The 26,053-nt window shown below is 38.5% G+C and overlaps 1 protein-coding gene across 4 annotated transcripts in view; it reads left to right on the top strand.

Moving 5' to 3' along the window:
• Positions 1–26,053, top strand: part of LOC117995269 (uncharacterized) — a 123,797-nt gene that overhangs the window by 67,743 nt on the left and 30,001 nt on the right. For all 4 annotated transcript variants that reach the window (XM_069508721.1, XM_069508719.1, XM_069508720.1 and 1 more), the window contains one exon: positions 10,779–10,841. In XM_069508721.1, coding sequence (XP_069364822.1) covers positions 10,779–10,841 — 63 coding nt within the window. The remainder of the gene's footprint in view (positions 1–10,778; positions 10,842–26,053) is intronic.

Below are 26,053 nucleotides of genomic sequence, written 5' to 3'. Positions count from 1 at the left end.
CATAACCACAGAATATTTATAATAGTACTACGCATAACTGAGTAGGTTACTGCGGTGCGGTGCGGTAGGAATGTGATGACGTGAAGCGAGAGCTCAGTGAATCGTCAACTTGTGCTACTGTCACCTTCTTGCACTCCACTATCGCAGGAGCCTACTCAGTTATGCGCCATACCTTCAGCCACCTTACCTAACTTAAAGTAGCATGTAAAAAATCACGATGCAAAATTTTACAACTTTGAAAATTAAAAAATATACAAATATGATTTATTGAATTTCGCGCCCGAGAAAAATAAAACGTAATAAACGGATATCAATAATTTTGCACGAAAGTGAATTTTCGTTTTTACAAAAATGAAACATGTATTTTCAGTGAAAAACCACCTGTGACTATTGATCTTGATCATAATTCCTAATGTGAAAAATCACTGTTTAAAAAAAATTATCATATGAAAATCATTTAAAAGTAGCAATCTCTATTTAGGAAGGTATAAAAAGTTTTCTAAGTGATATTTGGGAGCGAGCCGTGATCCGCCTCCTAATAATGAGGTCGGGGGTTCGATCCCGTGCACGCAACTTTAACTTTCGGAGTTTGTGCGTTTTAAGCAATTAAATATTACTCGCTTTAACAGTGAAGGAAAACATCGTGGAGAAACTTAGACAGCGTGGCGGACTAAGGCCTAAACACTTCTCATTCTGAGACGAGACCCTTGATGATTACATCTGTATTTAAGAACATACTTAAATATAGTCTCATGCATTGTCAGGAGACAATGCATGAGACTATAGGCATGAGCCTAGTTGCCAAGTATCCGATAAAATTGATCAGCCCTGGCCAATTCGGTCAGTAGAACATTATTATTTAAATTACCGATTTGAATTATGCACAAGCAATCGGATGCTCCCGGCTCGAATAAATTCACAAAAATAAATTTCTTCGCCTTTAATGTTAACAGGACCAAATTTTTTTATTAAAAATGTTCACGTAAAACGTAACAATGGTCCCCGAAATTGTTAGAATTTATGAATTAGGGGCCTCAAAGAAAAATGCCGTCCGCAAATCTCGAATTTTTTGGGGTATGAAGACTATGTAGGTACGCTTCATAAGATTTAGGACTTGTTCACCATAGCGACATGTGTTTTAGCTTGCTTCATTTAACTTGTTTATTTAGCCATACCCACTAATATTATAAATGCGAAAGTCTGTCTTTTATATCTTACCACGGTTAAACCACTAAAACATCTGACGAGTTTTGGCTCAAAAGTAGTTTATATCCAGGGGACTTTTTATCCCGCAAAATCAGCCTTTATGCCAGCTCAATGTTACAGCTATTTTAGATCGATCACGCACTTATTCGAACCGAATCCGTGAAAATACGGATATGAAAAACTCGGACTGAATTCAGATATTGCTTATACCAGTGGCGTGCAGGTCATAGAGGCATAAATGCACTGCTTACCCAGTTGTAACAGCTCAATGTATATTTTTCATGATGACCTGCCAGTAAACAGGTTCCTACCTAACTAATGCCTACCCTGGCTTCAAACCCTGTGCACGCCACTGGCATATACGCACTTATCCGATCTCTCACACAAATCCAAGCTATTCAGTGGACATCTTTGATATATCTACGTCATATGTCCGATTTTAATCCGAGGCACATCCGAGTTATTCTCACGGATGATATCGGATGACGGAAGTCGGATGTAGTGCATGAACTACCATACAAATAGTTCTATGACTACTTTGGAACGTACGAGTATTTGCACGGACTCGGATCAGATACTATCCTTAAGCGTATTCTAACAAGAATTTGACCAGTTTTTATTTAATAACAAGTGACAAGACTAAAAGTTTAGAAACAAAAGAACGCTTCTGTGCGCGTACCATTAATTTATGGGAATTTTGTGGAGAAAATATTTTCTCATTATCCCGAAAATAGATCTCTGATTACACAAAGATAAGTACCTAACTCCATAACTTAACCAATATAATAATAATGTTTAGCATTCCGATATCATGTCGCATATAAAACTATTAAGGGTAGGTATGGGTTTATTAAAACTGCAATATTCCTTCCCATCCGCTTCCATCTACTGCATCATCCGTTGATTTAGGTTGTTGGTAAATCAATGGCATCATCACTTAGTATTTGATGCGAGCTCAAGTTAACATGTCGAAAAAATTTTGGTTATTATTTTGTAAACGGTAATTCTTTTCAAAATCTCTCGAAAATTATTTACTGAATTATTCAATGAAATCGAATGATTTCTTGCGAGTAGGCATTATTGTTAGAATATGTATAAATACGGTTGTTTTGTCAGTTTTTATTTCAGTCTCCCTCCGAGACACGGAACGATCATAGAATACCTTCGGTGTTTAGGTCGTAAACTGGTCATTAGTTTTTCAGATAAAAGCTCGTGTCATCCTCTTCTACGCTTTATGACCTGTGGTACCTCGCGTATGCTTGGGAAGACTTTCAATAATTAGTTACAGTTAGTGCTCTTTATCGTGGTACTTGCCCGTTATTTACATTATAACACCACCATGTTTTAAAATTGTACAATCTGATCATACTAAAAATGTTATAAATAACCATAGAGCAGAAACAGAGATTTTATTGAGGTACTAGCTACCCCGGGGAACTTCGTACCGCCTAACAGTTGATTCTATTTTTTAAAATTTTTCTCTCCGTAAGAACCATCCTCGTACTTCAAGGAATATTATAAAAAAAGAATTACCTAGCGAAATCGGTTCAGCTGTTCTCGAGATTCGCGATCAGCAACACATTCAGCGATTCATTTTTATATATAGAGATTTAAACATCTTTACTGCTTACCACAAATAAATGTTGTAGAATTTGATGTTATAATATTTTATTGTATAATATTATGTTTCAAGTAAAGTGTTATGTTAAATACATAACGGTCCGTGGTTGAGTCGAGAAGAGGTAACAGACAGAAACACATAGATAAGCATTAAAGTATGGATAATATGGATATGGGATAAACTATTGGTATGTTGAAACTTGATTTATTAGATGCCATTCATAGGTACGCGAACTCAGAAGTCATCTTGAAACTTTAAAACTTCACAACGTCGTTTGACTTTACTGAAGATCGCTTGGATTGTAAATATTAATAATTCGGAATCCCGTGGGATCCGACAGTGATTAATATAAAATATTTCTCTGTTGCGGACACGGTATCTATTAGCGAAAGAATAGATGATTAAAGACCTTCATCTGTTCCGTTCTTTGTTTACTGCCTTGTATTTTGTGTACAATGTCTTTGATTTCATTTTTTTATTTTTGTAGTGAAACAAGAAACTCTCATTGTTTTATTCGATCCGTCTGGCCGTCTGTCTGTATGTCACAGACATTGCAATAAGAGCATTTCACAAGAGCTATTAAGTTGAAATTTAGCATTTTTGAAAACCTCTTACCGCTTCACAGCAACTTATTTTTATATTTTGACTAGCTTATGCTCGCGACTTGGTCCGCGTGGACTACACAAATTTCAAACCCCTATTTTACCCTCTTAGTTGAATTTTCAAAAAAAAAAATCGTATCTGATGTCTACGTTTTAATAGCTATCTGCATGCTAAAATTTAGCCCGATCCATCAATAATTTGAGTTGTGCGTTGATAAATCAGCCAGTCAGTCGGTCAGTCAGATTTTCCTTTTATATTTATAGATTTACAAAATCACGTTGTCTCCTGTACTTGAAAAATGAGAGCTGAAAAACATTTTTGGTTTACCGCTCGAGTATTTGACGAGATGAGATGAGATGACATCCCTTGATGATGAGATGGACAGACCAAGAGAGGCTACAAAGAACGTCCCCTTATATGAGTGCACTAGTAAGGCAGGTTTCGCCTATCAGAGATAAACTGGTGAGCATTGTGCCACCTCAAAACTATACCTCTGCCATAATAAGGAAAAGGACGTCATCCATCCTGGCAAGGCTGCGTGCGAGCTCCAACAGTATCCTGAATATGATGGCGGGAAAGCTGGATTCGCCAATTCTCCAGCGATTTATTCAAGTTCTCGTCCGGTAAATACGCAGAGTGTTGGCCGGACGAGGGCTTGAAAGTGATCCCAAAATCCTGTTGTTTTATTGTGACTGTATTTAATTATAGTATTATACTACTCGTGCGCAATAAGTTGAGACCTGGGGGGCGTTGACGCCACAGACGCGTGGTTGTACTGTAGACAAAAATCGGAGCGCGTCGTCGTTGCGTGACGTAAGCAAGTACGAGACTAAGATGTTAAAAAAATGGCGTTGTCTACAGTACAACACGGGAGCTTGAGGGGAAGTTACAGGGCAAGCGGGCGGAGGGTTGCATTCCAGGCGAGTCTCAACTTATCGCGCACGGGTAGTAATACTAACATAGTTTTTAAGCATTGTCTATACTAAAAAAATATACTAACATAGTTTTTTAAGCATTGTATATACTAACAAAATATGGGTCTCTGTTGCCTTAATAAATAATTAATCTTCTTCTAAATATATAAAAGGAAAAGGTGACTGACTGACTGACTGACTGACTGATCTATCAACGCACAGCTCAAACTACGGGACGGATCGGGCTGAAATTTGGCATTCAGATAGCTATTATGACGTAGGCATCCGCTAAGAAGGGATTTTTGAAAATTCAGCCCCTAAGGGGGTGAAATAGGGGTTTGAAATTTGTGTAGTCCACGCGGACGAATTGCGAGCATAAGCTAGTTTATTTATAAAACAGAGTTTGTTTAATTTTTGCCTCTATCTTCGCGAGTATAGTTTTGAAACTACTGGAACAATATGAATGCAACTTCTTTCGATTAAAAAGTTCAGTAGATATTGTACAGTAGGTACGTGGCAGAAAATATTGTACATCGATCGAGAGAGAGATAGCCGTTTCGTAGAGCGTGGTCTTTGTCGTTTAGACCGAAAAAACGTCACATAGGTATGAGTGACAGCAACAACGCTCTGCAAAGCCGAAATCTCACTCTAAAGATCGATGTACAATGGGGCCGATTCTCTTGTACACAATTTCTAAACTAAACTAAATTAACGGGTCTAAATCTAGTGCTATCCTTTTCCGCAAGCAACATTATGAAAGGGATAGCAATAGATTTAGACGTGCCATTTTAGTTTAGTTTAGAGATTGTGTACAATGGAATTAGCCACAATGTTTCTTGCTGGCTACTGTACACTATTCGTTCAATTTCAGTTTTATTATAATACTAGATCACTAGATAATACTCGCGATATAAATAAAGGATTTTTCCAATAATTTTTTTCTGTAACAAGACTGGACCCAAAACTGGTTGGTCTCCTTTCAGCTAAATCTGTCAAGTAGTTTTTGCGTGAAAGAGTAACAAACACACACACATACATACAAACTTCCACCTGTATAATATGCGTGTGAAACATTATAGCAATATATCTATTAGCTATATGTTTTGGGTAAAAGGCCGTAAATAATAAATTAACCTTAATGTAAAAGTAATACACCTTATTGAATATACAGTCCAATTTTCTCGCAACGAAAACCTTTGGGCCCTCAATTCATTTACTTGTCACGGACCCTAATGTTTTAGTTTACGATAGTTTAGGTAATATACCTATATTGAGACTGGTTCACAAGAACAACTTGGACTTATCCTGTTCAGATCGAATCTCTGGAACTTCTAGCTTAGTGGGAGTCTACGTTAAAGAGTAACGTACCTACTACGTTAAAGTATTAAAATAATTAAATATTTAATAAGTATTAAAATAATTAAATAAATAAATAATTATGTAATTATGTTTTGAATCTTTTTGCAAATATTTCTATGATTAATCTTGTAGGTAAATAATAATCATTAATATGTATTTAATATCTAATTTAATTTAATTTTGTTAATTAGCTGTAGGAAATGTATGACAATTTGTATGCATGCTGTTTGCCTATAATAAGCTTGTCATTGTGTGAACGTATTTTGAATAGTTAAAATTGTTTTTGTAAAGAATTAAAGAGATAACCTATAGTACGCGACAGTCCTGATGGCAATCGGGGTATGAGACGGTAGAACGCCCCGCATACCCGTTCGTCACCCGCGCTCGCCCGCACCGGGCTAGAACGAGGGCTGTGCGGGTATGCAGGGCGTTCCTACCCCGATCGTCATCTCGACCTGTCGCGTACTGTACATGCCAAGTCTTAAGTCTCTAAACTCTGCTGTTTGAGCTGTAATTAGATACATGTAACTGAATTTCTTTTCCTTCCTTTTGTCATCTCATGAGCAAAAACCAGTCCTTATGACTCATTTTGACTACAGTCAAAATGAGACAAAAGTACTGTTCCCTGGAATAAAATATCACCTATTCATCAATATTTCCATAAATCCATTAAATATATAAAAGGAAAAGCTGACTGAATGACTGACAGACGGGTCTATCAACGCACCGCTCAAATTACAAATTTTATTCATAATAGTTTTTAATTTATCGTGCAAAATGTCGAAAAAATATGACTATTACGGAACCCTCGGTGCACGAATTTTACTCATTCTTAACCGGGTTTTAACTGATATATTTTTGATTTTGGTTTGTTGATAAGGATTTTTTAAAACTACAGAACGCCGATTGCGCGAGAATAACTTGCACTTTATTATTTTCTTTTATAAATAAACGAAATTCATGTTCCTGCCTTTCCGAAGAAGATTGCGAAGTTATATAACTTGTTTGACTAACTCAGTATCTCACTTTTATAAACTCAAACAGAGGGGTCTTTACGGGAAATATTAAAGGGTCTGAAAGTCAACAAACTTGGGGACTCTTGTTGTATTAATTTGCATTTCTATCCTAGGTCGAGGAGTATTTCATTTTACAGCGTATTTTATTATATAACTATAGTCGACGCATTTTAAACTGAGTCGTCGAGTTATCTGTCTTTTTCGCTTGCACTTACCTACGACCTGTAAGTGCGAGCGAAACAGACAGATAACTCGATGACTCAGTTTAAAATGCGTCGACTATAGTCTGTAAAAAATACTCCTCACGCGCCATTTTTACTGTCATGTCAAAAGTACGGTTCACTTTTAAAATAAGGACTGAAATCGTACTTTTGACATGAAATTTGACACAAAAAATTAACATCGCGCCATATTAATTTTCTATCGCTATCTCCTTCTAAAGGTCGATGTACATTATTTTCTGCCGCGTACTGTACTTCTACTTATATTACAGAAGAGAATGAGAAAGCTCTCGTGTCATTTGTTGAAATTAAAAACTTGGGGTCTGTATAAACTTGGTAACAATATTATAATAAGGGCCTGTCTCATAACCGCCAGATAAACTTTATCTGACGAAAAATTTTTACTTCATTTTTGTATTGGGTCAAAATGTCAAATTTATTCGATAGATAAAGTTTATCTGGCGATTATTAAATAGGCTCTAAATCAATTAATGATTTTAAGCTTATTTCGTGGTGTAACGACATACTGTGGCTCATTCCGTTGTACACATTCTCTAAACTAAACTAAAATTACACGTCTTAATCTATTGCTATCCCTTTCAAAATGTTGCTTGCGGAAAAGGATAGCACTAAATTTAGACCTGTTAATTTAGTTTAGTTTAGAGATTGTGTACAAGAGAATCCGCCCCATTGTATTGTCCTACCCTACCCTACGCTCCTACCTTCCGCCTCAGGAAAGTCCATAAGTCATTTGTGGGTATGGGTATAATAAAATCCCGCAAACTATTTTGGACTTACCTTTGCACAAGTTTAAAAAATCTATTAAAAATATGCTCCTGAAAAAAGCATATTACACAATTGAAGATTATCTAAATGACAAAAGAGCGTGGATTTGACCTGCAGCTCGTTCCAGCAACGCACAAGACTGCAAATACTATTTTATACATGGCATAATCTTGTACCTATATCAAATATTTGAAAAGAGCAACCGCCGAGTTTCTTGCTGGTTCTTCTCGGTAGCAAAGGCATTCCGAACCAGTGGTAGATGCATCCGACTATTCGTAAGTACTTGTAAAAGTTTATTCGAATAAAAAAGATTTTTATTTTTATATTTTTTATTTTATTGTATAAAACGGGCCGTGGTCACGCCGGGAGGTGCCAGTGACGCGCAACATAGGAGCTCATGGGGCACCCATCCAGAGGTCTTGCTTTTAGCGGGGCTATGCCATGTAAGTTTTGGTATGCAGTGTACGCACTTGTGTCAGCACGAGCGAATATAGTACGTAGCTAATAAATTTTAAGCTTATTTCGTGGTTTAATGACATTTATAAAACAAAGAAAAGACTAAGAAAGAGGGTAGATCGGTACTGCCCATGACAGCTCGAACTTCACCTCTCGACCTTTCGCAGCCTGTCATGGCCACGACCCATGCAACTGAGTCGAAATATCAGTAGTTAAAAATAGCCTAATTAATCGTAGTATTTACCCGTTTTATACTTACAATGCACTAAATCAATTACCCTACTCCTGATACTGTGTTACATTATCTTGAAGCTTAGTTTTCTGATGCTTAGGTTTCTACTGAGTGTGAACTGCACACAATGTCTAGAATGTCGCACTGTAAATCGCACGTTGTTGCTTCGGTGTAAAACAGCCTTTAGAATTTGGAACGTTGCCACCGGCGTTCAATTAGCGATGGTCTATGCAGACGGAATTTGTCAAACTAACTCGGTTCGGGCAGTTTGGTCCTGATTAGGTCAGGTAGGGCCAGATTGCGTCAAATTGAGTCGAGTTGGGTAGTTTGGGTCTGATACGATCAGACTGGACGTGATTTTCTCAACGAAGCGTGCCAAAACCCCCAGAAGTTTCACTTTTCGAGTGTTTGCAACGAGTTCTAACATTTTTGACGACTTATACTTATGCTAAATTTTGCAACTACATACTATTTTTTTATAAAGCATATTAGCCATGCTAATCACGATTAGTATTCCCTTCCCCCTCCAAAAGCGTTAAGCTTGTGCTAGGAGTAGGTACGACAATTAAATAGTGCAACGATGGGGTTTTAAACCGCCGACATTTCGGAATTCAGTCAGTTGAGCTATTGTGGCTTTTCATTTGAACTAGTTGATACTCGCGACTTCGTCCACGTGGATTTAGGTTTTTTAAAAATCCTGTGGGAACTCTTTAATTTTCTGGGATGAGTAGCCTATGTCCTTCCCCGGGATGTAAGCTAACTTTATACCAAATTTCATCATAATCGGTCAAACTTTTGGACCGTGAAAAGCTAGCAGGCAGACAGAAAAACAGACAGACAGACAAACAGACATTTTTTCGCATTTATAATATTAGTAATAATTAATACACTTAGTAGTTATACACTTTAATTTAATTTAATTTAAAGATTATTATTAATGTGTTTGTGTTTGTAATTGTGTTTTGTTGTGTCTTTTCTGTTATATTTATAATTTAAGTTTGTAACTGTGGCGTCACCCGGGTCACAGCTGAAAATCAGCGTCCTGCATCTTATGTGTGTGTGTTAACGCGTATGATCCAAGACATTATGCTGAGCTGTACACCCATTTGGGGTGGTGTCACCATAGAGCAGAAACAAAGAGGAGATGTTGTATTAAGATTTCCCTATGAAATATCGAGTGACATTTTGCGGGGTGAGGGGTTGTGGAACGCCGCCCACTTCTCAATTTTCCATCTGCGGGTTAGTAGCAAAACTACTCGCTTAGCGACCTAACATCGATATATTGATGTCACTACATAGTTCAGCTATCTCACACTAGATGTCAATAAGTGTAGAAATTACGTATAAAATTACTTACAAATGAAATGTGATACCATTCATAGCATCAGAACGTCTGTCTGAATAACTTTGACACGATAAAACACAACACTTAATCCTTTTGTTCTTAAAAACGCGAAAACACACCGATAATACGAGTCTCAATATATGTGAACCTGACGAACGCAGACAGCATACTAACTAAGGCCCCGCCCACAGTGATGACGTCAGGACCTAGTTGAAAATCACAGTGCACAGTTGCTTAGGCCAACTCCTCTTTGTTTCTGCTCTATGGGTGTCACAGATGAAAATGTTACATTTGTACTTTGTTTTTATCTGTGACACCAACAACAAATAAATGCATTTTCTTTCTTTCGTTCTAGTATCAATCAGGCTGGTAGGTGATGATGCAGCCTAAGATGGAGGGCGCTTGCCTAGAAGATATGCCTAATATTTGATTTATCATCGATTCAGGACAACATTGTACCAAACGGAGAATTCCTTCACTCTAGTGCAGTTGCAGTCTGATGTGGAGTTTGGCGAGATAGAAATTGTTATATTATGTGCCCATTATAATAAATAAATTTAAAAAAGAAGTTCATTCTGCCTACGTGAAACACGTAGATGGAGTAAAAAATCTAGACAAAGGAACGTTTGCTTTCTCATTCACACTAAAAAGAGAGCACAGATAAAGTTACTAATGTGATAGAGAGACGCAGCTAACCAATTTTAGTCCCTTATCGTGTAACCGATTTTTTTCAAGGAATACAACTTTAGTTGCAAAACCAACTTTGAGAATTCGTGGCATCATTGTATTTCTCATTAGTTATTTACTCGTTTTCACATAAAAAACGTTTAATACAAATGTTGTTGATCGGTTAATACAAATATTGACTACTAAACAATAGTAATTGTCATGTTATTCATCGTTACGTCGGGCTATCGCTATCTCAGTCGCGGTTAGACAGTACTTTAGTCTAGCTTTTTTATTCAGTCTACGTTGAAACACGATGGATGTGATCTAATATGATTTCTCTCTTGTTTCAGTTGAACTTCAATCCAATAACATCGTTTTTATTCACACTGGACTTTTTCATCCTCATTTTAAATGTGAGTATTATTAATTAATAGCCAACCCTGTTTTCGGGTCTCTAGCCCAGACATGAAAACAAATTATTTCCTAAATACGGTATTTGACAACTAATCCCAAATAAAAATAAATAAATTAAAATACTTGGGCATAAAACAAGCCATTTTATCTGAGACATTTATTTATTTACGGCTTTCGCAGATTTTTGGCACACTTATATTATTATAAATGCGAAAGTGTATCTGTGTGCTAGCTTTTCACGGCTCATCTGTTTAACCAATTTTGACTTGGTACAGAGATAGCTTGCATTCCGGGGAAGGACAGCTACCTTTCATCTTAAAATATCAATGATTTCTCACGGCGCTTTCGAAAAAACCTAAATCCTCGTGGACAAAGTCACGGGCATCGTCTAGATTCATTCTAATAATATTATAAATGTGAAAGTGTGGATGTTTGGATGTTTGTTACTCAATCACGCCAAAACAGCTGAACGGATTTGGATGAAATTTGGAATGGAAATAGATTATACCATGGATTAACACATAGGCTAATTTCTCTCCGGAAAACAAAAAAGTTCCCGCTGGATTTTGAAAAACGTAAATCCACGCGGACGAAGTCGCGGGCATCAGCTAGTCTAGAATAGTAAGAATAGGAAGATATTTTAAAATTCACGTACAACGCTCAACCTGGATGGAGTGTAGCTTTTTGCGTAATGAACACTTGCTCACTTTAGAGTTATTAAATTTAAATATTTCATGAGAAAATCAACAGCACCCTTAGCGAGGTATTTTGAAAGCTTTGCCTCCGTAGAAGGGGAGTATGGGCTTATTATATTATATGGACCCAAAATTTCTGCCCTCATTACACTGGCCCCACCATATTCTTTACTATTATTCTTAACTATAATATGATCTTTTTTTTCTCTCTTCTGATCTTGATTTATTGTCAATTGGAAAGAACAAGTGAATCTTATACAAATATATATGCTCGAAGTAGACGCAATAAATTGATTTTAACGTTACATGCTTGTAAAGTTCTTCTTTACGCTGGGTGTAAGCGGTATATATATAACTGCTTTTTATGCTCTCGTGCATAAAAGTGTTGTATGGAAAGTTCTGTAGTGCCTGAGCTTCAGTTCAAGGTCCCTGATCTTAGACTTGTGCAGGGTCTCTGTCCCACCCCACAAGTTCAAGGTCACTGATCTTAGACTTGTGCAGGGTCTCTGTCCCACCCCGCAAGTTCAAGGTCACTCATCTTAGACTTGTGCAGGGTCTCTGTCCCACCCCACAAGTTCAAAGTCACTCATCTTAGACTTCTGCAGGGTCTCTGTTCCACCCCACAAGTTCAAGGTCACTGATCTTAGACTTGTGCAGGGTCTCTGTTCCATCCCACAAGTTCAAAGTCACTCATCTTAGACTTCTGCAGGGTCTCTGTTCCACCCCACAAGTTCAAGGTCACTCATCTTAGACTTGTGCCGGGTCTCTGTCCCACCCCACAAAATCAAGGTCACTCATATTAGACTTGTGCAGGGTCTCTGTCCCACCCCACAAGTTCAAGGTCAGTCCTCTTAGACTTCTGCAGGGTCTCTGTTCCACCCCACAAGTTCAAGGTCACTGATCTTAGACTTGTGCAGGGTCTCTGTCCCACCCCACAAGTTCAAGGTCACTGATCTTAGACTTGTGCAGGGTCTCTGTCCCACCCCACAAGTTCAAGGTCACTGATCTTAGACTTGTGCAGGGTCTCTGTCCCACCCCACAAGTTCAAGGTCACTGATCTTAGACTTGTGCAGGGTCTTTATCCCACCGCACATGTTCTAGGTCTCTGACCTTGAATTTATGTAGGGGGTATATTGATCTAAATATTTGGCATCGCATTAAATGTCCTTGGACGTTGTACCTGCGCATTGGGTAATTTATCGATGTTTGGCTAAAGCATACACAATGACCAGAAGAGGTGAAGTTTGAGAGAGCTCACCCACTGGTTGCGGTCGCGTACCAGTGTTTCATTTCTTCGCAATCGCAATGATTTGCAGAGTGTATAACTCGGTCATAAAACTCATTTTATGCCCTTGTTGTATAATCTACAATTGGTTGTATAAAAATAAAACGCCCCATATTAAAAGTAATAAAGCAAGCGTACAAAAACATAATAGAAAATACTCAGCAGCATTTAAGACAAGAAAAACAAATTAATGTTGAATCTAATTAATCATTTTAATAATTGAACGAACTTGGGATCTCGGTGAGGAAACAAAGACTCCAATATTTTAGCGAAGAATAATGTGACTTAAAAACGCTGTGGTAGCCTAGTGGTTAGGACATCCGCCTTCCAATCGGAGGTCGGTGGTTCGATCCCGGGCACGCACCTCTAACTTTTCGGAGTTATGTGCGTTTTAATTGATTAAATGTCACTTGCTTTAACGGTGAAGGAAATATCGTGAGGAAAACTGCATGCCTGAGAGTTCTCCATAGTGTTCTCAAAGGTGTGTGAAGTCTACCAATCCACACATGGCCAGCGTAGTAGACTATGGCCAAAACCCTTCTCACTCTGAGAGGAGACCCGTGCTCTGTAGTGAGCCGGTGATGGGTTGATCATGATGATGATGATGATGAATGTGACTTCTAGGCATTAGCTTAGGGTTGTTTTCTACTAGCATCGTAAAATAATGTCATAAATATTTTTATCAACTTTCATCTGCTTTCATACCTTAAAATTCTTATTATGAAATTCAAATATGTCACATATTAGCTTACTTTATTCACTACTAGATAATGTCCACGACTTCGTCTGCGTGTATTAAGGTTTTAAAAAATCCGGTAGGAACTCTTTAATTTTAAATTTTCAAAACTAGCCTTTGTACTTCCCCGAGATGTAAGCTACCGCTGTACTAAACTTCATTCAAATCCGTTAAACTGATGGGCCGTGAAAAACTAGCAGACAGACAGACAGACACACTTTCGCATTTATAATATTAGTATGGATAGAGCTTATGTAAAGCTTAGGGTTAATTATCTGTGTTACTTAGTACATTTGAAATTCAATACATAATTTTATTTCATATTCTCATTCGACTCTGTAAAGTAATTTGGAAGGCTTATAGAGGCCGAGTTAAGTTAGGCAGCAGTGCTTAAATAAGCTCAGGCCTCAAAATAATTAAGAAACAGTTCCATCCAAAGCTGTTTTATGTTTAACAACCTCCCTGGCGCAGTGGTAAGCGCTGTTGTCTTATTAGTGGGAGCTCGCGGGTTTGATTCCCGGCAGGGGTTTGGAATTTCATAATTTCTAAATTTCTGGCCTAGTCTGGTGGGAGGCTTCAGTCGCGGGTCTAGTTACCACTCTGCCGCATTTATTCCTTTATCTGTGCTATAAGACGTAGGTCTTATATCTTATAGCACAGATAAAGGAATAAATGAGAGCCTCAATAGCTCAACCGGTATAGGAGTGGACTGAAAACCGAAAGGTCGACGGTTCAAACCCCGCCCGTTGCACTATTGTCGTACCTACTCCTAGCACAAGCCTGACGCTTAATTGGAGAGGAAAGGGGAATATTAGTCATTTAACATGGCTAATATTCTTTATAAAAAAGAAAAAAAAAAAAAAAATGCTGCGAACAAAATTTCATGATTCTAGGTCAACGGTTCTTAAAGACACGACGGACAGACGGACAGACAACAAAGTAATCCTATAAGGGTCCTTTTTTCGTTTTGAGGTGCGGAACCCTAAAAACAGTCAGCGTCCACGTTTCCGCTCCATACATCATTACAAGTAGGGCAAGTAGGTTTGGTGTTAAGGTTTTGCTATACTTATTAACGATACGAAGACCTGGTTCAGTCCTGTATAATATTAAGTAGTAAAAAATAAAGTTCGTAGGTTTTTTTTAATTTATTTATTCTTATTAATTTTACAGAGGTCTTACATTTCTAACTCGCTAAACTGGTGGGCCAGTTTGTTGGCGAGGTGGCTTATGTACATAACACACTACTGTATTTTCATTTACGCTATCCATACACCTTTATCTATACTTATAATAAAACTTGTAATTATTTAATTAATATTAGTAAGAGCTATGCTTGGAGTTTCTCTACGTGATTAAATCAGAAATGAGGAGATCCGTAGGAGAACTAGAGTAACCGACATAGCTCAACGGGTTGCGACGCTGAAGTGGCAATGGGCAGGGCACATAGTTCGTAAAACCGATAGTCACGTTGGGGTCCCAAGGTGCTGGAATGGCGACCTCGCACCGAAAGACGCAGCGTTGGAAGACCCCCCACTAGGTGGACGGACGACATCAGACGAGTCGCAGGGAGCCGCTGGATCCAGGCGGCGCAAGACCGTGGCGTGTGGAAGTCCCTACAAGGGACCTATCTCCAGCAGTGGAGGTCTATTGGTTGATGATGATGATGAAGTACATATTAATTAAAACTACCTACTTTACTAACAAATAAATAAGGTAGTCTAGTGAAATAGCAAAAGTGGTATTTTATAAGAAAACCCTCCCTCAAAGAGTCAAAGAAGAACTAATTAATCTAGTTAGGTACATTAGTAATCACATTATTAGGTACAATGCTGTGTTGAAAGACGAAATCCTCTTTTGCGGTACTTCACAAAGAGCGGCTAAAAATGGTTTGTGCATCCAATCTCTTATCTCAGGGAAATTGCGACATTACTACTGAAAGGGAAATGTGCTGTTCGTATGGTTCCGTAGTAAAATAAGAAACCTTTATATCTTTCTTTAATAATAACACAAGAAATGATTCTACAAAGGTAGAATCCTGTAACGGATCTGTGTCCGTTATAGACATTGAAACCATCCAACCGATGTGCCCCAAACCAGTTTCATTAGAAAGGCAATAAAGAGAAGATGGTTTAAGAGATTTTTAGCGTAGTAGCACACGCTGGGTATCCCATAGTAATGCATAAATATATAAAACACAAAAGATATAAAATGTCTACTGATGTCCCTTATAGACTTTGAAACCATCCAACCCATTTCATAGAAAGACAATAATGCGAAGATGGTTTTTTAGTAATTGTTTCTTAGCGTAGTAGCACACGTCGGGTATTTGCTAGTAGTACCTATATATTATGTATAACTAGATGATGCCCGCGACTTCGTCCGCGTGAATTTAGGTTATTAAAAATCCCGTGGGAACTCTTTGATTTTCCGGGATAAAAGTAGCCTATGTCCTTCCCCGGGATATAAGCTAACTCAGTACCGAATTTCATCAACATCGGTTAAATTGCTGGGCCGTAAAAAGCTGACAGACAGACAGACACACTTGCGCATATAGTATGGATAATCCTATTGATTATTTATTTCGGCCGCAAGTGATTTTTTTTGTAAAACAACTAAAAAATCACCTTGTATGTAGATGTACTTATCGATTACGTGAGTATCCAATACCTAGACTAATAAAGCGTGTGAATGGATTTTGGCCGTTTGGACGATTATCCGCTCAGCGAGACCACGGGCGGCCGCTTCATTAAAACTAGGGGTGTCACTAAGAGCAATAGCGCACTAGCGGCTAAGCCGCAGCGGCCGGATCGCGGCGGCCATCGAGATAGATACATTAGTATGAAATCGCCATAGAGCACGCGCACCTGACCTCACGCGGCCAGCGGCCACACCAAGCCGCAGCGGCCAGCGAGATCGAAGCGACGCATTTGCGGCCCTTGTTCAGTCGCTGGCCGCTGCGGCCACGCATTGTAGACTGTAGTTAAATCACCAGTGTGCGCGCACTAGCCGCGGCGGCCGCACGTGTTGTGGAACTACAGCGTGATTTGTGATCATCGCGATGTCTTTCGACACGGAAAGATTTATAACCGAGATTGAGACAAGGAGGGCGTTGTGGGACATGTCCTGTGTCTTTTTCCGCTTCTTACTTATAAGATACAAAAGCACTGCTATTTCCTCAGCGTCCATTTTGAAGCGCGCTGTATGTGCAACTGACGATCGTAGCCGCGGTTTTGGCCACGACCTGGCCCGCGTCGTGGCCGCGCTACCAGGTCGCTAGTGCGCTATTGCTCTTAGCTCTGTAACTCTAACTAAAATTTTCAGATATGCGCAGGATATGCGAAACAAAAAGATATCCGAAACCATTGACTTATGTATTACTTCGTATGGACAGGGTTATTGAACAAACAAAATGGCCCCGACTCAGTGCTTTAGCACCAATGCAACCTCAGTGACGTCTGGGTTTCAAACGGGTCGTTCATTAGTAGGTATCTAAGAGGTGGCGCTGATTTATTTGGTTCCTAAACCGTGAAAAATTGTGTTCGCTTCACCATATCTTGTCATTTATATCGATGCCCGAAACCAAAATTGTCTCTGATACATATACTTAATATTATAAATGCATGTGTCTGGGTATCTTTTCAAATTCATCAGTCTGACAGATTTTTTAGGGTTCCGTACCTCAAAAGTAAAAAGGTACCCCCATTGACCTAGAATCATGAAATTTGGTAGGTAGGTGGGTCGTATAGTACACGTAAGGTGAAGAATCCGAAAACCGTGAATTTGCTTTGTAGAGCGTTGTCTCCGTCACTTATACCTATGTGACGTTTTGTCGGTCTCAACGACAGAGGCAACGCTCTACAAAATCGACATCTACAAAAAGAGACAGCTCTTTCTAAAAGTTGATGTACATTATTTTCTGCCGCGTACTGTACATCGGTTATGTCCAATTATCATCCAATCCCAACGCTAAAAATAATGTAAACGAATTTTGGCCGTTTGCACAATCATTCGCTTAGTGAGACCACAGAGGCAGTGGTGGCGCAGCTGGCCGTTTAATTAAAACTATAGGGATGTCACAGAGCTCCGTGATTAAAACTATAGACTATTTTTAAATCCCAGAGACCAAAATGACAGCTGGAAATGTCAAACTTAATAATAATGATACCACCTTAACAAAAATAGTGTGGTCATGATGATGATGACATTGTTAGAGATAATATGAAATTTCGGATTTGGATACACAGAATCTCATAATCCTAACGATATCCCAGTTAAAACTCGATTCGCTCGTGTAAAACGATTTATTCGTGCGATTCTAAATTAATTTTATCCGAGGTGCAATCGATTAGAAAATCAGCTGCAATTTAGTTCAATGCGCCGGACAGTTCAACAGGATCAGTTCTAGATTTTTATTTATAGACTAGCTTTTGCTCGCGACTTCGTCCGCATGGACTATACCAAACCCTATTTTAACCCCAGAGACATTTTAGACACACTTTTGCATTTGTTATATCAGTATGGATTTTCTCTTCTCTTGTTGTTAAAATAAACTGTTCTATAGCAGTCAGGAATTACTTTGCGAAGTCCATGGACAAAAAGACAACGAACCATAGACATGGAAGACAAGGAACCATAAGCTGCTAAAACCTGATAACGCGGTATGGTGCAACGTGATGCATACAATATGCACGCCTGCCCTCCCACTGTTAAACAGACATGCAAAGCAAGTCCTCACAAACACACCATTTGTGGTGATGGGAGGCTGGGGTGGGTCAGACCTTCGTAAAGGCGTCTGGCAGGGGATTGTTGCCACGACACTTACACCCGTATTTACAATCATTACTATGAAATCGCACAGCGTGCTCGAACGCATAGTGTGGTTTCCACCAATCAGATTATCGAAAATTGGCGTGACAAAATAATCTGATTGGTGGAACCACACACTGTGCGTTCAAGCGCACTGTGAGACCTCATAGTAATGATTGTGAATGCGGGGGTAAGCTTCTGGCAATGCATGACGTGATTTCTAATACTATTCCGAAGAAAATATAAAAAAAATTATACTTGGACGTAACATTTTGGTTACCTTTATTACCTGTTATCTCCCAAAGCCACCATGCTTCAAACTTGATAGTCGCTGATCATTCCTCCCTGAGTTATAGGGGATGGCACTAGAATAAAAAGAAAATAACGAAAGTCTAGCACGCTCTGGCTCTTAGTCCACTAGTTATAATATAAATAATGTATGCAGATATTAATATAAAGTAGCTGTTTGAGCGTCCGTGCTTTTATTACACTTTAAATTTAAATCGCTTCCCTGTTTATTACACCTTCGAGCCATAAAAGCGAATGGTGGCATAAAACTCATTCGATGCATTCCAAACTTTAATGAATAAGTAAAGGCTAAAAGGAGTATAGTCCGCGCCAATTAAATAGTCGTTCGTGAAGTTAACCGCAAGACGCGTCGCAATAGCATTTTTGTAGGCATCAGTAGGACGTGTTACGCGAGGGAGCGGATACCACCAAACCGCGCGCCGCGCCACACCTGGCATTCGCCATTTTGGTGATGTGGAGTGGATTAGGGTTGCCAGGCCTTAAAACCGATAAGCAGGACAGTCCAGCCAGTAAAGCCGGACATTTGGGTAAAAAGGCCGGACAACCTTAATTTTTAGTAAAAGAGGGCTTTTTGATCATTTACCATAAAATCGTATTAAATTCTAATGAAAGAACAATAAAATTCAATTAACCAGTCCTATTTGAATTATCATTCTTTACTTACTGTTGTTGAAAAATGTAAAGAGTGGTCAAATTTAAAAAGCCTAACAAAACCGGACAGGCCGGACACCGCCTAATTTGGCCGCACAGGCAACCAAAAAGCCTGACTGTGTCCGGCTTTATCCGGACGCCTGGCAACGCTAGACGCGATGCTAGGTAGCGGAGCAGAGCGAGAGAGTAATGCGGAGCGGAGTTGCGAGCAACTGGCGGCGGGCAATAATTGGTTTAGTTCTGCGCAAAATGTCCGATTCCCCGCTTCACTTCTCTGCTCCGCTTCTCCGCTCCGCGGGTAATAATATGTATGATTATTTAAACTAGTCTGCCTAGTGTGAGTGCTACAACCGTACACAGTACACGAGCGCGTGGAACAACACCTGCGCGAGCTCGCACTCGCATCGTAAGTCACTCGGTCAGACGCTACTATTCTACTGCGGGGAACTATACCTAATTTTATTTCCTAGTTTTATATTATATATAAAAAATATACTAGCTAATGCCCGCAAATTTATCTGCGATCCTTTGTCGCTTTAGGTTTCTTAAAATGCCGTGGGAACTCTTTAATTTTCCGGGACAAAACTATGTCACTCCGCAGGTCTATTGCGCGTATTTACCTTACGATATTGCGCGTTTCTAATAGATTCGTTTAAAAATAAAAAGTTGTAAAAATGTAATTAAAAATCACAGCTAGACGTTTCACGTTTTATATTGCTTCAGAAATTATTACAAGCCTTATGACGTCATAATCTCTGTACACCATCGCCCGTAACGGTATACAGCTCGTAAACAACTTGAATAGAATGAAGAATGTTCCAACATTATTATCAGTACCCTTATTATAAACGTGAAAGTATGTTTGTTTGTTGGTTTGTCCTTCAATCACGTCGCAACGGTGCAACAGATGGACGTGATTTTTTGCATGGGTATAGAAAGACGAGAGTGACATAGGCCACTTTCTATCTCGGAAATACAAAGAGTTCCCACGGGACTTTCAAAAAATTAAATTCCACGCGGACGAAGTCGCGGGCATCCGCTAGTAATATTACAATCTCTAATATGGCTATACCTCTATTTTGCATCTTATTAAACACTAGATCATGCCCGCGACTTCGTCCGCGTGGACTACACAAATTTCAATCACCTATCTTAACCTCTTACAATGATCACGCTCTCAACCGATCAGAATCCGTAAAAATACGGATGTAAAAAATATCATATGTCATAAGCTACCATACAAAACAAAAAGGAACGTATTTTCACGGACTCGGATCGGATGAGTGCGTAACGGCCGTTAGGGGTAATATTTTCAAAAATCCTTTTTTAGCGGATGTCTGCCTCATAATAACTATCTGCATGCCACAGCCCGATCCGTCCAATAGTTTAAGCTGTGCGTTGATAGATCAGTCAGTCAGTTTTTTCTTTTCAACTACCTGTCAACATAATAATTATTTACATTATACAGTGGAAGACTATGTAAATGATAAGAAAGCTTGGATTTGACTCGCTCCAGCAATACACGGGGCTGCAATTGCTCGTACCGTATGGTATAATGCTATTGTAAATGGATGACTTGAAAAGAGCAACCGCCGAGTTTCTTGCTGGTTCTTCTCGGTAGGAACGGCATTCCGGACCAGTGGTAAATTAAACTAGTTAACGATTCAAAAGAACTTGTAATAAGTCTACTTGAATAAAATAAATTATATTCTATTCTAAATAAATTCTATTGCACCCGTGCGAAGCCGGGACGGGTGGCTAGTATCAGTTATGAATACAATGTCAAGAGATTAATGTTAATTAAGCCAATAAATGCAATCGCACGAACTGCCACTACACATCAGTCGGTACTCCTGACTTTAATAAAGCTTCAAGCCAATTAAGTTCAGAGAAATGACATGACATATTATGAAGTATCAAAGCCACAGATATGTCCATATATGCAACTAGCGTGGCCTCCTCAGTCCCTCTCGCTCAACTTACTTGTGAAATGTTATTCCGTCTATTTTACGTTCGCTTCGGCTATTGTAGCCTAGTATACTGCAACCCACCATTGTACAATAACTTCAAAAAAAAAAATAACAACAAAACGAATCAATTATTTATTTACAATACTTTTTTTTTTTTTCTTTATTTATTTAGGGGCTTTTATATTTAAATACATGTCAGCCCCATTATAATCTAATACATAAAATCAAATTAACAAAATCTTAACCTAACGACATAACCCCAATACAAAACAAAAAAATTAAAGAAAAAACCAAATAAAAGTTTTACTGTCTTCAAGAAATAAGGCTTATGAATTCAAACAGACTTATAGCATCCTTAGATGCAGGACGGGATTTACAATACTTGAGTCAACATAACTTCACTTCACGTTGTCTGCCAAAATCTCACGTAAAAATACATTTTGGCAAACAAAAAAAGTGGCCATGGTGATAAGGACAAAACATAATCATTTTGTCACGTTCTAATAAGAGATTAAATGCATTTAGCTATCTCGCTCTAACAGTAAGTGTCACAATAAGGCTACTTCTAATAGTCCTTGTTCTGAGATCAAAGCTGTTGAGGCGAAAATCGAAATAATTGCTTTCCATATTTAAAAGGGATCAGCTAGTGATAAATAAACTACCAATTTTTTTTTATTAATTTAAGAGCAGTGATAAACTGCGATCGTGGGGTACCTCGACGTGTTTTGATGACCTCTCTGGCGCAATGTTGAGCGTTGAATCTTATAAAAGGGAGCTCCTGGGTTCGATTACAGGCAGGGGTAATTTGAGAATTTACATCTTCTAAATTGTCTCTGATGTAGTGCGGTGGGCACAGATATGTCCAGATTTGCAACTAGCGTGGCCCCCTCAGTCCCTCTCGCTCAAGCAGATTTTCATACTTGTGAAATGTCATTCCTTCTATACTTCACGTTGTTTGCCAAATACTCACGTACAAATACATTTTGACAAACAAAAAAAAGTGGCCACGGTGATAAGGACAAAGCATAATCATTTTGTCACGTTCTAACAAGAGCTTAAATGCATTTAGCTATCTCGCTCTAACAGTAAGTGTCACAATAGGGCTACTTCTAACAGTCCTTATTCTGAGGCGGTGGGAGGCTATGGCAGTGACAGTTACCACGCTACCGGTAAGGTAGTTCCGCCAAGCGATTTAGCATTCCGGTATGATGCTTATGGGTTTAATAAAAACTACTACAAACTCCTTCCAAGTTAGCCCGCTTCGATCTTAGAATTCATCTGCATCATCACATCACACATCATCATCATTTTTAGGGTTCCGTACCTCAAAAGGAAAAACGGAACCCTTATAGGATCACTTTGTTGTCTGTCTGTCTGTCTGTCGGTCTGTCAAGAAACCTACAGGGTACTTCCCGTTGACCTAGAATCATGAAATTTGGCAGGTAGGTAGATCTTATAGCTGACATTTGGGGAGAAATCTGAAAACCGTGAATTTGTGGTTACATCACACAAAAAAAATTGTGGTCATGAACTAATAATTAGTAATTTCAATTTTCTTAGTAAGATAACTATATCAAGTGGGGTATCATATGAAAGGTCTTCACCTGTGCAGTCTAAAACAGATTTTTATTTATTTTTATGCATTATTGTTTTTGAATTATCGTACAAAATGTCGTAAAAATACGACTGTAGTACGGAACCCTCTTTGCGCGAGCCTTACTCGCACTTGGCCGGTTTTTAATATTAGTATTGTAAGTTCAATAAACTCATCATCATTATCATCAACCGATAGACGTCCACTGCTGGACACTCTTGTAGGGACTTCCACACGCCACGGTCTTGCGCCGCCTGAATCCAGCGACTCCCTACCTCGTCTGATGTCGTCCGTCCACCTATTGGGAGTCTTTCAACACTGCAATCACACGTACGTAACCCTAAACTATAGGTCACATCATCCCCTTGACAGGACGTCACGTTATTAATTTTCGATGCAAACGAGAAATACAGTCGATTGCCTGTCACAATATTTACTTTACCGGGCCTCGAGCACCCATTGCTATGAGGGTCCATTGCTATCGCTTTCATATAAAATGGCTGGCTTTTACCTGCCATTTTGTCAGCGTCAAATTTAGTCTGTGTATAGGTTACAGGCTCAGAACAAATACCTGTTAAGAAGTAACCTTATTGTGACTTACAGTTAGAGCGAGATAGCTAAATGCATTTAAGCTCTTATTAGAATGTATAAAAATAAATCAAAACCAATTATGCATAAAAATAAATAAAAATCTTTTTAGAATGTACAGGTAAAGCCCTTGCATAAGATACCACACTTGGCATAGAAACATTCATGAACATATTTTTTTTGTGATGTACCTAACCACAAATTCACAGTTTTCGAATTTTTCCCTTTACATGTGCTATAAGACATACCTACCTGACAAATTTCATAATTCTAGTTCAAAGGGAAGTACTCTATAGATTTCTTGACAGACAGACAACGAAGTAATCGTAAAAGTGCATCGCTCTGCTGATCGCAAATCTCGAGAACAGCTGAACCGATTTCGCTAATTCTTTTTTATAATATTCTTTGAAGTAAGAGGATGGTTCTTGGGGAGAGAAAAATTTTAAAAATTGCTTGAAAAAGAATCAACTGTTAGGCGGTATGAAGTTCGCCGGGTCAGCTAGTACACAATATAAAGTTTAATAAATTGTTAAAATTTAAGGGTGTCTGACAGGGGGTTGCCACCATATTAAGTGTCTGGCTTTCTATTAGAATAATAAATAGACTATAGAATAATAATTTCTAATAAGCTTTCGGAATATTATTCCGAAGAAAATATAAAAAATTGACTTTATACTTTGACAATTTTTTTATATTTATTTATTTTATTTATTTTTTGCAATCAACAGCGATATATACAATATAATTTTACATAATAACAGACTGAAAATAAGGCCAAATAGGATTACAATTTTTTACAGATTACTTAAATAGATATTAAATATAAATTTATAACAGTACGGTACAGTATTTATATTATATGTCTTTGGTGCCTTTTGTCTGCCAAAGCGACCACGATTCAAACTTCATTGTTGCTGATCGTTCCTCCATGTGTTGAGGACAATACGCAGATAAACTTTCAGCTTTTATAAAACGACGCAGGTCTGTCAGGCTCTCACAGGCTCTTTCTCTATAACTAATTTAACTTACAGTCGTCTTTAATAAAGACGACTGTAAATTAAATAATAAGAAATTTAATTACCGTCACGATGAACTTTGTCATATTGCGTTATTAAAAGAGCATTTCAAGTTATATAAGTTATATTTAGGTGAAAATCTAATTATGACTAACTTTTCTCCACGATCTATTTTCGTGTACTACGTTTGATCCTAAAGGTTAAACGTAATATTGAGCTTATTGAGAGTTATGTTATGTTGTCGTCGATCGTAGAACAAGGGAGCGTAACCTATACCTAAATGCCAAAGGGCTTCTATATACGAGTAAATAAAAGGCTAGTTTATCACCCGCAACGTGATGGTACTGGGGCAATACCAGTGGGCTAGCGTCACCTTAGCTAATGGTACTTTAGCGAGATTTACTCGAGCTCGTCAGATTAAAGGTATGATTCCGAACCACGCTGCACGCAGCAGTGCTGTCGCGGCACTACTGGTCCCCATACAATCTCTATAAGCTTATATGACATTACATTCCGAGCTAGGCAGCAATGTTCCGCTACACTGCTGCCGCGATATTGCTGCCTAGCTCGGAATGTAATCTCATATAAGCTTATAGAGACAGCACTGTTGCGGCAGCACTGCTGCGTGCAGCGTGGTTCGGAATCATACCTTTAGGCAAGATAAGTTAATTGAATGCAGAAAAGTGTGCATTTCAATAATCTGAATTTAAAGTTTCAAACTTCGGCTATGACTTTTGGTTGCGTCCAAATTGTCAGTCTTTTGAATAGGAGCTACTTGAGGGTTCACTTAACATCCCTTATATATATTATATTAGCCTTATATAAATAAATAACTAAATAACCCGTGCTAACCCGATGAAGGTGAGCGCAGGTGACGTGCGGGTGAACAGGGTGTCCCCCACCGCCTCATACCCCAATTGCTATCTCAACCTGTCGCAGACTATTACCTACACGTACGATATTTTCTAGAGGTAATTTTGACATGATATTATGATGTCATCATCCTCGTTAATCGATAAACACCTATTGCTGGACATAGGCAGAGTGAACTAGAGTGAACTAGGGTGAACTAGAGTGAACTAGAGTGAACTAAAGTAAAGTGAAGTGTGAACTAGAGTGAACTAAAGTGTAGTAAAGTAAGCTTTTCTCAGACCTGGGCGCGTTTGGAACCTTGGTTTTTAAATTCCGTTTCCGTAACTCTTTTATTTTCCTCGATAAAAAGTAGCCTATGTCCTTCCCCGGGATGTAAGCTATCTCTATACTAAATTTTGACAAAATCGGTTGAAGGGATGAGCCGTGCAAAGCTGGCAGACAGACAGACAGCGACACTTTCGCATTTATAATATTATATTTGATATGTATCGTCGATTCAGGATCAAACAGAGAGTTCCCTCACTCTAGTTCACTCTGCTGTCGTGAAACATAGTGCCGTTTTCAAAGATTACAAAACATTTGCGTGGCACGGGTGCACGGTAATTTTATTTTATTTTATTTTATTAATTTATTTGTAATCAACAGCGTTACAGATAATATAATTTTACATGTCAGGATTAAAATAATA

This window comes from Maniola hyperantus, chromosome Z (genome assembly GCF_902806685.2).
Source record: "Maniola hyperantus chromosome Z, iAphHyp1.2, whole genome shotgun sequence".
In the NCBI taxonomy this organism is placed as follows: Eukaryota; Metazoa; Arthropoda; class Insecta; order Lepidoptera; family Nymphalidae; genus Maniola; species Maniola hyperantus.
This window is presented reverse-complemented; position numbering and strand designations above follow the sequence as displayed.